At 36.8% G+C, this 14,887-nt stretch overlaps 1 protein-coding gene across 3 annotated transcripts in view; it reads left to right on the top strand.

Annotated features, from left to right (window-relative positions):
- ENOX2 (ecto-NOX disulfide-thiol exchanger 2) overlaps positions 1-14,887 on the top strand; it is a 186,095-nt gene that overhangs the window by 157,618 nt on the left and 13,590 nt on the right. For all 3 annotated transcript variants that reach the window (XM_065900568.1, XM_065900567.1, XM_065900566.1), the window contains one exon: positions 1,090-1,204. In XM_065900568.1, the coding sequence (XP_065756640.1) occupies positions 1,090-1,204 (115 nt within the window). The remainder of the gene's footprint in view (positions 1-1,089; positions 1,205-14,887) is intronic.

Here is a 14,887-nt window from a genome sequence, read left to right as displayed (position 1 = left end):
CTTTTAAGTCTTTGGATTCTGTTATATTCTTTCAAAGAATGTTGATTTTGTTTTCTTTTGTTTTAATGGTCAATTTACTTCATTGAATTTAAGCTAGAAATTGTCTCTCTTAGATGGCAACTCAAATCTCAGTTCAGTTTTTTAGCCTAGCTGGGTTGTTTGGAATCTGCCATGTGCTTTCATGGTTCAAGGGTCATGCAGAAATTTGTACAGTTCTTATACACAGAATTTGGATCCCTCTCTCTTTGGCTACCTACTTTCTGGGATCCCCTCCTCACTTTCCATTGGCTTCCAGTGGTTGCCCTGAACTCTCTCCTTTATTTCTTTAGGATATGAAGACTTTGGATTTTCTATCTAAAATTTAGCCACCATATGAGGTGCTAGCTGTTGTCTGCTCTCAGACTAAAAGTCCCTTTAAAACTGGAAGACCCACACCCTTCTTCCAAGTGTTGGCTCCTCTTCAGAATATGCCTGTTTTTGTTCATTCTCCAATGGCATCAAGTAGTTAGGGATTTGGTTTGGTTTGTTTTTTTGTTCACAGAATATAGATATTATCCACAGAAGGGTTGATCTGGTAGGAGTTCAGTCCTGACAGCTCATTTTTACTCTAACTACTAAACCTGCAAATGTTTGATTAAGAGTTCTGTTGAGTAAGACTGTAAAGGGAGAGAGAAGAGGTTAGAAAGCAGCAAGATCAAAGGATTTGACATGGGAAGGTGAACATGGCAGAACCTTAAGGGAAAGTCCAGAAATCCATGTAAGAGGTGGAAGGTATTTCATGGTCAACGGTACTTTCTAAAATGGGAGGGATACAAGAATCATCGGCTGCTAGAGCTCTGGGTATGGAAAGAAAGCCTATGCAGGACAGAGTGTACAAAGTTTGCTTTGTGTATTGAGACTGTCCTCAGCCTCAACATGCCCCTTTGCCTTTGCCTTTGCCTTTGCCTTTGCCTTTGCCTTTGCCTTAAGACTACTCTGAAGTTTTGTTATACGTTTAAAAAGACCCTGCTTTACCTAGTCCTTAATTCTGTTTATTTCCTCAACATTTTCAAGGCTTTCCCACCTAAAAAGCATACCTTTTAACCTTAGGAAATTCGCAACATACATAATGATGAATTAATGGGAATCAGGCGAGAAGAAGAAATGGAGATGTCTGATGATGAAATAGAAGAAACAACAGAAACAAAAGAAACTGAGGAATCAGGTAAAGATTATTCTGCTTTGCTTTATTTAACTAACACCTACTGGAAGGGATGATATTTTAAAACCATTAACAACCGATAAGGTATGGGCACAAACCCATCAGACTGGAAGCAGCTAGAGACAATTGGTAAGGCTGTATAAGTACACACTGGCTGAATGTCAACCCTGTGGCTACAGGACTTACTGTGGTCTTAGTTTACTGCCATCTTTCATCATAGTACCTAACTAAAAGTGGGCTTTCTTTTCCTAGGAGCATTGGACATTTAGGTGGTATTGTTCTATATTTGGCTTGGACTTATTAATAAGACGTTCTACAGTAGAAACTATAAGACAGTTTATGTATAAATAGGTAACTAGCCAAACTTTTAGGAAAAAAGTTATATCCCTACATCACTTATACTTTACACCAAAATTAATAGCAGATGGATTGAAGATTCAAATGACAAAATACATATATAGCAAAAGAAATGTTGGAAAATGTAGGAGATGGTTATATAATTTGGGATGAAGATCTCCAAAGATAGAAATCTTAAAGGATATTTTTGATATATGTATCTGCATAAAAATTAAATATTTCTCTTTAAAAATCACAAAGTTAAAAGAGAACCGAGGGCTTCCCTGGTGGCTCAGTGGTTAAGAATCCGCCTGCCAATGCAGGGGACACAGGTTCGAGCCCTGGCCTGGGAAGATCCCACATGCCCTGGAGCAACTAAGCCTATGCACCACAACTACTGAGCCTGAGCTCTAGAGCCCATGAGCCACAACTACTGAGCCCACGTGCCACAACTACTGAAGCCCGCATGCCTAGAGCCCATGCTCTGCAACAAGAGAGGCCACAACGACGAGAGGTCCGCGCACCACAAAGAAGAGTAGCCCCTACTCGCCGCAACTGGAGAAAGCCCATGCACAGCAACAAAGACCACCACAGCCAAAAATAAAAACAAATAAATAAATAAATTTATTTAAAAAAAGAGAGAATCTACAAACTAAGTGGAAATATCTACAGTATATGAGTCTACCTATCTGCTGCCTTCCATTGTGGTTACCTGGAGGTTTATTAGGAACCAAATAGGGGTCTACAAACAGTTGTCTGGGTAAAGCCTTTTGCTTTTACCTAGTATAGTCAGGACCTCACTGTGAGACGACAGCCATGGTATGGGTCCCCAGTGGAACTCAAATGGCAAAACTGTTGAACAATATAAGACACCACCCTTCAATTTCATAACAAATCATCTTGGAGGGGGGTTACCATGGGAGAGATTAAAACATCAGCTAAAAGATGAGTGTTTTCAGGTAAACCATTCTATACAATCTTAGCAGTCAGTAAAGCACAGTGGACAAGACACTGGACCTAAAGTTAGAACACCTGAGTTCTAGTCCAAGCTCTGCCTTTCTTGACATAGAAAGGACTTCTTCCTCAGTGAGCCTCAGCTTCCACACTTATAAGAAATACATTATAAAAACTATCTAACAAAGATTTTGTAATGGTTAAGTGAATTCATTCACTCCTTTAATAACTATTACATTCCCAGCCCTGTGCTAGACATTGGAGATATGGTAGTATACTGCCCCCACTGTGTGTATGTGTCTGTGTGTCTGTGTGTCTATGTCTCTGTGAGTGTCTGTGTGTCTGTGTGAGACAGATAGAAAACAGACTGATTATAATGCAAATCAAAATTTATTGGTTCCTGTACTTGCATATTGAAGTGAGCAGCTCTAGCCACTTGAGTGATCCCAGAATCTTCACTCCATGAACAAAAACTCTTAAGGAAAGAAAATCACCAAGTCAGAATTTTTTAAAAGCATTCATTAGCTGTTACATCTGAATTTCCTCTATTTTTGCCATATGTTACATCCCTAAACATATAAACCTCCATATATATTAAATAAACCCTTTGTAATCAGTGAATAGTTAATATTTTCAGAACAGCAAACTAATAACTGTAGACACATACTATAAACTTATAGCCAAGATAAACAAAAAATTTAATAATAATTGAGCTATTCAAATTATTTAAGTGTTTAGCCAGGATATTTTATAGCTGATTAATCTTTGATTTGTAGGATTGTCTCCACCTCAGTATCTGCAGTATTGTATACAGTATAAATCCACTGTTACCCTGAAATGAATGCAACCATAAGTTTGAGCATCCACTTGATAAGTTGCTGAGTTTGAGGAATTATTGGGGGAGGAGAGGGGTATATGGGAGATTCAGATTGAATGTACTTACTAGGGTTATATAATTGCATTTTGCTTCTGTATCTCTTTTGAGTTAAAAGCTGTATTGGCTACTGCACAGAATCTTATTTCTTTAGAGACTGGAAATTCCCTGACAGATCATCTTATAGCTATTTTCTTTCCTGTTCCACATGCCAGGATGCTGCTTTGTCAAATAAAGCTATGTACAATGGACTTAATGGAGCTTACCAAATAGCTTTTCTCCCAGAAGGTTTCAATTCATTTTAATTCAAGGACTTCTGTGCATTTTTCTTCCCCTTGATCGTATCTAATTTTGTTATTGCATGTCTGTAGTACTCAACTGCAGAAATCCTGCTCAGTGTGAGCCGGTGAGCAGGTCCTCAGTTTTTATCTAAATCAGCTACATGTTTTAGTTATCGCTTGGTTCCAATGAAAAGCTTAAGCAACTAGAACTCAAAAATTTTTTTTTCTCTCTCTTCATGCTACCAAACTTGAATTTCAGGAGCATATAGCATGTTTTTGGTTAAATATACTTCCCAGTCTGAGTCAAAGCTAGCAGTCTGTTACCTTTCCTTGAAGTGCCACAAAATTTCTGTTCTGTGAGATTCTCTATGGTAGCTAGCCCATATTTGTGATTCAGAACTGGAAATACTCTTGCCATGGAAGAAAAGACCACTGCGCTCAAAGCAATGTGTTGAAGAGGGAGAATCACATCAAAGCAAATCATGATAGTGTGAAACTACTTCATTCTATTGTTAACCATGATGGAAAGTACATGTACCCAGTAAACATAAGGATAGCTGTTCCCTTTCAGCATCTGTCTTCTGCCTTCTTCACTTAAATTGGTGGTTTTCAGATTTGGTATATATATATATATAAGAATCATTGGGTTACCTTTTAAAATTCAGATTTCTGTGCTATAGAGTCTGCTTCAATAGGCCTGTAATAGGGTTTGGGAATCTAAATTTTATCAGCCATCCTAAATGAATTATATGATCGTGGTCCAGGGAACACATTTGGAAAACATTGACTTAGACTAATTCTCCACTGTTCTAGCCAAAGTTTTCTCTTCCACTGGTATCCAATCTCCTTCCTTCTCTCCTCCTACCTCCCATTATTCCCACTTTAGGAGTTTGATCAGTTAGTTAACAAGCATTATATCCTATCAGTTGATAGAAATAAAGATGTAATATATGTAAACATACATAAAATATAAGGAATACCACTTGGTGCTAACCTGGAAGGTACTGATTAGAATGCAGCCAGGGCAAGAGAGTGTGGGCCAGAGTAGTCACAGTCAGTGAAAATTGATCAAGGCCTTGAAAGATGAACAGGTTTGGATGAAAGGCAAGAAAGTAAGAAAGCATCTTGATGCAGAGAGGGAGAAGGAGCAGGGCTCAAAGAGGGAAATAAGAATGATGTGATTAAGGGTATAAAAGATTGAATGGGCAAGAGGAGGCTAGACCATAGGGGACATGAATGCCAAGCTTAGACTTAGCATAGTAGGCAATATGTCACTATAAGCATGTCTTTCAACCATGGCACTTGTATGATAAAAGCAACATGAATTGTATATTTTAGGAGATAAGTTTGGATTGATAGAGACAAACCAGAGACTTTTATAGGAATTGAGATATAAAATGATGATGATTGGGACTAGTGAAGGCAACAGGAAATGAGAAAAATGATAGAAGAAAAAGAGGTAACAGAGAGTATGACATTAAAGATGCTAGGAGTCATTTTGGGGGAATAAACTAAAGTCTTTTGTGCTAGATTGAATATAAATGATGAAGAAAGGAAAGAATTCAGAATGAGCCTAGGTTTTCTAATCTGGGAGAATGGAAGGTTGGTGATTTTATTAGTTTGCTAGGGCTGCTATAACAAGAACCACAAACTGAGTTGCTTAAACAACAGAAATCTATCATCTCACAGTTCTGGAGGCTAGAAATCTGAGATCAAGGCTCTAGCAGGGTTGGTTCCTTCTGAGGGCTCTGAGGGAGAATCTGTTCCAGACCTCTCTCCAGCTTCTGGTGGTTTTCTGGCCATCTTTGGCATTCCTTGGCTTGAAGATGCATCACCCCGATCTCTGTCTTCCTGTTCACGTGACATTTTCCCTGTGTGCATGTCTGTCTCTGTGTCCAATTTTCCCCTTTCCTTAAGGACACCAGTCATAGAAATCTATAAGCCCACCCCAATTACCTCATTTTAACTTGATTACCTCTGTAAAGATCATATTTCCAAATAAGGTCACATTCTGAGGGCTGCAAAGTATCTTTTTTAGGAGGACAGATTCAACCCATAACAGTAGAATTGATAGAAATGGACTGATGGATGGGACTGATTTGCAGAAAATAATGAAAACAGCTTCAGACAGTAGGTAGTTAGGAAATAGATGTAAGGGATTTGTATACAAATCAGGGTTGAAGAAAGTAGAAGGCATAGAAGATAGTAGTACAGAGGCGTTCATCTATACTCTGTTAGGAGTCAAAAAGGGAATAAACTACAAATATTTCCATAAATTTGGAGTATAAACAATAGAGATTAGTGGAATTTCATTTTTTACAATAGTCATAAGCCTGGAACATGGAAGGAACTCAGTAAATGTTTGTTGAATGAATGAAAATTTTCTTATTAAACACTTTGAAGTAGATTTTATGATTTTGTGATCTTGAAAAATATGCAATAACCATAAATAATTAAATTTAACCTAGGTTTCCCTATGTGTCTTATTTTTTTCAATTAATAAACTTTAAGTTTTAGATCAGTTTTAGGTTCATTGCAAAATTGAGCAGGAAGTACAGAGTTCCCAAATACTGCCTGTGCCCATATACACACAGTCTCCCCCACCATCTACATCCCGCACCCTAGGGGTACATTTGTTACAGTAGCTGAATACATCATCATCACCCAAAGTTCATAATTTGCATTAGAGTTCACTCTTGGTATCCATTCTATGGTTTTGGAGAAATATATAAAATGTATGTGTTCACCATTGTAGTATCATACAGAATAGTTTCAGGTAACTTAATATCCTCTGTGCTGAACCTATTCATCCTTCCCTCCCCCCAAATGCTTAGTTACCACTGATCTTTTATACTGACTCCATAGTTTTTCCCTTTCCAGACTGGCATATAGTTGGGGTCATAAAGTATGCAGCCTTTTCAAATTGATTATTTTTACTTAGTAATATGCAGTTACTTTTCCTGCATGTCTTTTTGTGGCTTGATAGCTCATTTCTTTTTAGTGCCATTTATTATTCCATTTTCTGGATGCACCACAGTATATCAGTGGTTAGATAACCACTAAAGAGCATTGTGGTTGCCTCCAAGTTTTGGCGATTATAAATAAAGCTGCTGTAAACATTCATGTGCAGGTTTTTTTGTGGACAAAGTTTTTAGCTCATTTGGGTAAATACCAAGGAGCATGGTTGCTGGATCATATCCTAAAAGTATGTTTAGTTTTGTGAGAAACTGCCAAACTATCTCCCAAAGTGTCTGTACCATTTTGCATTCCCACCAGCAATGAAGGAGAGTTCTTGTTTGCACCACATCCTCACCAGTCCTTGATGCTGTCATTGTTTTGAATTTCGGCAATTCTGATATGTTTCTAGTGATATCACATTCTTGTTTTAATTTGCAATTCCCTAATGATATATGATGTTGAAATCTTTTCATATGCTTACTTGTCATTAGTATATCTTTGGTGAGGTGTCTGTTCAGGTCTTTAGTCCAAATGTGTTGTTCATTTTCTTATTGTTGAGTTTTAAGAGTTCATGGTATGTTTTTGATAACAGTCCTTTATCAGATGTGTCCTTTGCAAATACTTTCTCTCAGTTTGTGGCTTGTCTTCTTGACATTGTCTTTCACAGAGAAGTTTCTATTTTAATTAAGTCCAGGTTATCAATTATTTCTTTCATGGGTCATACCTTTGGTGGTGTGTCTAAAAAGTCATCACCATACTCAAGGTCACCTACATTTTCTCTTATGTTATCTTCTAGGAGGTTTATAGTTTTGCATTTTTCATTTGGGTCTGTGATCCATTTTGAGTTAATCTTTGTGATGTCCCGTTGTTCCAGCACATTTGTTAAAAGAGTCTATCTTTTCTCCATTGTATTGCCTTTGCTCCTTTGTCAAAGATCAGTTGACTCTATTTATGGGGGTCTATTTCTGAGCTATCTAATCTATTCCATTGATCTATTTGTCTATTCTTTCACCAACACCACACTGTCTTAGTTACTACAGCTTTCTGTTAAGTCTTGAAGTCAGGTAGCAACTGTCCTCCAACTTTATTCTTCTCTTTCAATATTGAGTTGGCCATTCTGGGTCTTTTCCCTCTTTATAAACTTTAGAATCAGTTTGTCAACATCCACAAAATAACGTGTTTGGATTTTTTTTAACATCTTTATGGGAGTATAATTGCTTTACAATGGTGTGTTAGTTTCTCCTTTATAACAAAGTGAATCAGCTATACATATACATATATCCCCATATCTCCTCCCTCTTGCATCTCCCTCTGACCCTCCCTATCCCACACCTCTAGGTGGTCACAGAGCACCGAACTGATCTCTCTGTGCTATGCGGCTGCTTCCCACTAGCTATTTTACGTTTGGTAGTGTATATATGTCCATGCCACTGTCTCACTTCGTCCCAGTTTACCCTTCCCCCTCCCCGTGTCCTCAAGTCCATTCTCTGCGTCTCCGTCTTTATTCCTGTCCTGCCCCTAGGTTCTTCAGAACCTTTTTTTTTTTTTTTTTTAGATTCCATATATATGTGTTAGCATACGGTATTTGTTTTTCTCTTTCTGACTTACTTCACTCTGTATGACAGACTCTAGTTCCATCCACCTCACTACAAATAACCCAATTTCGTTTCTTTTTATGCCTGGGTAGTATTCCATTGTATATATGTGCCACATCTTCTTTATCCATTCATCTGTTGATGCACACTTAGGTCGCTTCTATGTCCTGGCTATTGTAAATAGAGCTGCAATGAACATTGTGGTACATTACTATTTTTGAATTATGGTTTTCTCAAAGTATATGCCCAGTAGTGGGATTGCTGGGTCATATGGTAGTTCTATTTTTAGGTTTTTAAGGAACCTCCATATTGTTCTCCATAGTGGCTGTATCAATTTACATTTCCACCAACAGTGCAAGAGGGTTCCCTTTTCTCCACACCATCTAGGCATTTATTGTTTGTAGATTTTTTGATGATGGCCATTCTGACTGGTGTGAGGTGATACCTTATTGTAGTTTTGATTTGCATTTCTCTAATGATTAGTGATGTTGAGCATCCTTTCATGTGTTTGTTGGCAATCTGTATATGTTCTTTGAAGAAATGTCTATTTAGGTCTTCTGCCCATTTTTGCATTGGGTTGTTTGGTTTTTTTGATATTGAGCTGCATGAGCTGCTTGTAAATTTTGGAGATTAATCCTTGGTCAGTTGCTTCATTTGCAAATATTTTCTCCCATTCTGAAGGTTGTGTTTTCATCTTGTTTATGGTTTCCTTTGCTGTGCAAAAGCTTTGAAGTTTCATTAGGTCCCATTTGTTTATGTTTGTTTTTATTTCCATTTCTCCAGGAGGTGGGTCAAAAAGGATCTTGCTGTGATTTATGTCATAGAGTGTTCTGCCTATGTTTTCCTCTAAGAGTTTTATAATGTCTGGCCTTACATGTAGGTCTTTAATGCATTTTGAGTTTATTTTTGTGTATGGTATTAGGGAGTGTTCTAATTTCATTCTTTTACATGTAGTGGTCCAGTTTTCCCAGCACCACTTACTGAAGAGGCTGTCTTTTCTCCATTGTATATTCTTGCCAACTTCATCAGAAATAAGGTGACCATATGTGCATGGGTTTATCTCTGGGCTTTCTATCCTGTTCCATTGATCCATATTTCTGTTTTTGTGCCAGTATCATACTGTCTTGATTACTATGTTGCTTGGATTTTGATTGGGATTGCACTGAACCCAGAAATTAGGTTGGAAATAACCGATATCTTGACAATATAAAGTCATCCTATCCATAAACATTAATCTCTCCATTTATTTAGTTCTTTGATTTCGTTCATCAGAGTTTTGTAGTTTTCCTCATATAGATCTCATATGCATTTTGTTACATCTATACCTAAGTATTTCATTTTTGTTGTGTTAATATAAATGGTAGTATGTTTTGAATTTCAAATTCCACTTATTCATTTTTGGTATATAGCAAAGCAACTGACTTTTGTATATTAACTTTTTTATATATCCTGCAACCTTGTTATAAGTGCTTATTAGTTCCAGGAGTTTTTCTATCAGTTCTTTCAGATTTTCTCCATAGATGACCATGTCCTCTGCAAACAAAGGCAATTTTATTTTTTCCTTCCGATTGTATGTACATCTTATTTCCTTTTCTCGTCTGATTGCATTAACTAGGACTTCCAGTACAATGTTGAAAAAACAGTGGTAAGAGGGGACATCCTTGCCTTGTTCTTAATGGGAGAGATTCAAGTTTCTCACCACGAAGTATGATGTTAGCTATAAGTTTTTTGTAGATGTTCATTATCAAGTTGAGGAAGTTCTCTCTTCCTAGTTTACTGAGATTTTTTTTATCATGGATAGGTGTTGGATTTTGTCAAATACCTTTTCTGCATCTATTGATACTTTCATGTGACTTTAACCTCTTTAACTTGTTAATGTAATGGATAGCATTAATTGATTTTCGAATGTTGAACCACCCTTGCATACCTGGGATAAATTCCACTTGATTGTGGTGTATTTCTTTTTAATACATTCTTGGATTTGATTTACTAATATTTTGTTGAGGATTTTTGCATCTGTGTTCATGAGAGTTATCAGTCTGTGCTTTCTTTTCTTGTAATGTCTTTGTATGGTTTTGGTATCAGGGGAATGCTGACTTCATAGAATGAGTTAGGAAGTATTCCCTCTGTTTCTATCATCTGGAAGAGATTGTAGAAATTTTGTATTATTCCTTCCTTAAATGTTTAAAAGAATTCAGTAGTAAACTTATGTGGGCCTAGTACTTTCTGTTTTAGAGAATTACTAATTATTGATTCAATTTCATTAAGAGATACAGGCCTATTCAAGTTGTCTACTTTTTTTTTTTTTTTTTTTTTTTTGCGGTACGTGGGCTTCTCACTGTTGTGGCCCCTCTCCGGATGCACAGGCTCAGCGGCCACGGCTCACGGGCCCAGCCGCTCCGCGGCATGTGGGATCTTCCCAGACGGGGGCACGAATCCGTGTCCCCTGCATCGGCAGGCAGACTCTCAACCACTGCGCCACCAGGGAAGCCCTGTCTACTTCTTTTTTATATTATAGTTGCTTTACACTGCCATGTCAGTTTCTGCTGTACAGAAAAGTGAATCAGCCATACATATACATATACTTTTTAGATTTCCTTCCCATGTTTACTTCTTGTGTGTGTTTTAACAGATTGTGTATTTCAAGGAGTTGGCCCACTTCATCTAGGTTATCAAATGTTGGACATAAAGTTGTTCATAATATTCCTTTATTATCCTTTTAATGTCCATAGGATCTATAGTGATATCCTCTCTTTCATTTTGGACATTAGTAGTTTGTGTCTTCTTTATTTTTTTCTTAGTTAAACTGGCTAGAGGTTTATCAATTTTACTGAAAGAACCAGCTTTTGGTTTCATAAATTTTCTGTTGAGTTCCTATTTTCTATTTAATTGATTTCTGATCTATTTTTATGATATCTTTTCTTCTGCTTACTTTAGATTTAATTTGCTCTTCTTTTTCTAGGTTCCTAAGGTGGAAGCTCAGATAATTGATTTTAGATCTTTCTTCTTTTTAGGTCTTTTCTAATCTATGTATTCAATGCTATACATTTCCCTCTAAGCATGGCTTTCACTGCATCTCACAAATTTTGAGAGTTGTGTTTTTATTTCCATTTATTTCAAATATTTTTAAATTTCTCTTGAGATTTCTTCTTTGACTCGTGCCTTTTAGATGTGTGTTGTTTGATCTCCAAGTATTTTGGAATTTTCCATCTATCTTTCTGTTATTGATTTCTAGTTTAATTTCATTGTGGTCTGATAGCATACCTACTGTGATTTCTATTCTTTTAATGTGTTCAGATGTGTTTTATGATGCAGAATGTGATCTATCTTGGTGCATGTTGCATGTGTGCTTGAGAAGAATGTGTAATCTGCCTTTGTTAAATGAAACAGTCTATACATGTCAACTGTATCCAGTTAATTTATGGTGCTGTTGAGTTCAACTGTGTCATTACTGATATTCTTCCTACTGGATTGTTCCACTTTTGATAGAGAGGTATGAAGTCTCTATAATAGTGGATTCATCTATTTTTTCCTTGCAGTTCTACCAGATTTTGCTTCACTTATTTTGACACACTATTATTAGGCTCATACACATTGTTTGTTATGTCTTCTTGTAGTACTAACCCCTTTATCACTATGTAATGCCCCTCTTTAGCCCTGATAACTTTCCTTGGTCTGAAGTCAGCTCTGTCTAAAATTAATATAGCTACTTTTACTTTTTTTTGATTAGTGTTAGCATAGTATCTTTCTCCATTCCTTTACTTTTAATCTATATGTATGTTTATATTTAAAGTGTGTTTCTTAAAGATACCACTATAGTTGTTTCTTGTTTTTTTATCACTCTGACAATCTCTGAATTTTAATTGTATTTAGACCACTGATGTTTAAAATGATTATTGATGTAGTTGGATTAATATCCACTATATTTGTTACTGTTTCCTATTTATTGCTCTTGTTCTTTGTTCTTCCTTTTGTCTTCTACACTTTCCCAGCCCTTTGTGGTTTTAATTGAGCATTTTATATGATTCTACTTTCTCTTCTTTGTTAGCATATTGCTTATACTTCTTTTTTTTTTTACTTTTTTAGTGGTTGCCTTAGAATTTGCAATTTACATTTATGACTAATCCAAGTCCACTTTCAAATAACACTATACCAGTTTGTGGGTAGTGCAAATACCTTATGATAACATAATCCCAATTCCTTCCTCCCATTCCTTATATCATTGCTGTCATTAATTTCACTTATACATAAGCGCACGCACGCGCACACACATACACACACACACACACACAAGCATACATAATTGAACACATTGTCAGTATTATTTTGAACAAACTATTATCTGTTAGCTCAAGAATAAGAAAAATTAAAGTTTTTATTTTGCCATCACTTTTTCCTTCTTTAATGTTCTTCCTTTCTTTATGTAGATCCAAGTTTCTGACTTATGTCATTTTTCCTCTGTCTTAGGAACTTCTTTTAACATTTCTTGCAAGGCAGGCCTAATAGCAACAAATTCCCTCAATTCTTCTTTGAGAAAGTATTTCTCCTTCACTTTTGAAGGATAATTTCACAAGGTACAGAATTCTAAGTTGGTGGATTTTTTTTTCTCTTAACACTTTGACTATTCTCTCTATTCTATTCTTGCTTGCATGATTTCTGAGGAGAAGTAGCATGTAATTCTTATCTTTGCTTCTCTATAGGTAAGGTGTTTTTTTCCTCTGGCTTCTTTCAATATTGTTTCTTTCTCTTTGATTTTCTGAAATTTGAATATGTTTTGGCATTTATCCTGCTTGATGCTCTCTGAGATTCCTGCGTCTGTGGTTTGGTGTCTAACATTAATTCTGACATGTTCTCAGTCATTATTATTTTACATATTGTTTCTGTTTCTCTCTTTTTTCTCCTTCTGATATTCTCATTATGTATACATTACATCTTTGTAATTGTCTCACAATTCTTGCATTTTCTGTTCTTGGGGGGGTAATTTTTTTTTCTTTTTGCTTTTCAGTTTAGGAGGTTTCTATTGTCATATCCTCAAGCTCAGAAATTCTTTCCCCAGCCATGCCCAATCTACTAATAAGTCCATCAAGGGGATTTTTCATTTCGGTTAGAGTCTTTGATCTCTAGCATTTCTATTTGATTCTTTCTTTGAATTTCCATCTCTCTGCATACAATATCCATCTGTTCTTCTATGTTGTCTACTTTCTCTATTAAAGCCTGTAGCATATTAATAATAGTTGTGTTTTTTTTTTTTTTTTGGCTGTGCCATGCAGCTTGTGGGAATTTTAGTTCCCCAACCAGGGACTGAAACTGGGCCCTCAGCAGTGAAAGCACATAGTCCTAACCACTGGACCACCAGCAAATTCCCAATAATAGTTGTTTTAAATTCCCTGTCTGATAACTCCAACATTTCTGCCATATCTGACTCTGGTTCTGATCCTTGTTCAGTCTCTTCAAACTATGTTTTTTAGTATGCCTTGTAATTTTTTGTTGAAATCTGGACATGATGTACTAGGTGAAAGGAACTCTGTTAAATAGGACTTTTGTGGTATTGTGGTAAGATGTGGTGGGAGGAGAATCATTTTATAGTCCTATGATTAGGTCTCAGTCTTTTAGTGAGCCTATACCTCTGGACTTTGAACTTCACAAGTGTTTCTCAGTTTCTTCTCCCCCTTTAGGTGGGACAGAATGGCTAGAGGGGTCTGGAGCTGGTTGGCTCCCTGGGTTGGTTAGGCTCTGGTACTACCCCAGTATGTTAGGCTATGGTAAAATCATTTCTTATGAAGGCAGCCCTTTTAAAGAAGAACATGATGCTCTGGCATATCTCAAGAGGGTTTCTTTTTCCCCTCCCCTGCTGGAAGCACATAGGAATTTTTCTCCAGTGTTCACTCTGAGGACCAGGTGGAGCCCCTGGAGATAAAACTCACAAAAGTGTAGGGACCTAGCTATGACTGGGTCTCCCTGGAGTTTTTAACTCTCAGACTTATTTACACTGAGCCTACAGCAAATTGCCAAGTACAGTTTAGGTTTTCCTACCTTGGCACTGTTTCCTGTGGCGATATCTGCTCATGGGTTTCTGGTCTGGTAAGTTGTGATTCTCTGTATTCACCTGTTTGTCTCTCCAATTTTGGGTGTATGAGTTTGCCCTCTTACTTCACTTCTCTATTGTATCTAAGAAGAATTGTTGGTTTTTTTCAGTTTGTTCAGCTTTTTACTTGTTGTTAGGATGGAGTGGTGACTTCTAAGCTCCTTACATGCTAGACCATAAACTGGAAGTTTTTTTTCTTTTGGCCTCACTGCACGGCTTGTGGGATCTTAGTTCCCCAACCAGGGATCGAACCCGGGCCCTCAGCAGTGAAAGCGCAGAGCCCTAAGCACTGGACCACCAGGGAATTCCCCAGGAAGTCTTGTGTCTTAATTTTTACATTTACCTTTCCTCTATAGGATCAGTTAAGGCTGCACTTTTAAAAAATAACTGTCAGCCAAATTATTGTGTGGACAGTCATCAGTTCAAGACAATTAGCCTTCTATTTTATTATTACAGGCTCTTATTATTTGCAGCATTTCAAGTAAAAGTAACTGATGTTACCTAGAAATATTTTAGTGATGTTTGAGGTGAAGAATTTGAAACACAATGAGGACTTTTGTGTGTTGGAATTCGGTGTTCATTTACAAAAACGAGTCTTTGTGC

Source organism: Phocoena phocoena, chromosome X, assembly GCF_963924675.1.
Source record: "Phocoena phocoena chromosome X, mPhoPho1.1, whole genome shotgun sequence".
Classification (NCBI taxonomy): domain Eukaryota; kingdom Metazoa; phylum Chordata; class Mammalia; order Artiodactyla; family Phocoenidae; genus Phocoena; species Phocoena phocoena.
This window is presented reverse-complemented; position numbering and strand designations above follow the sequence as displayed.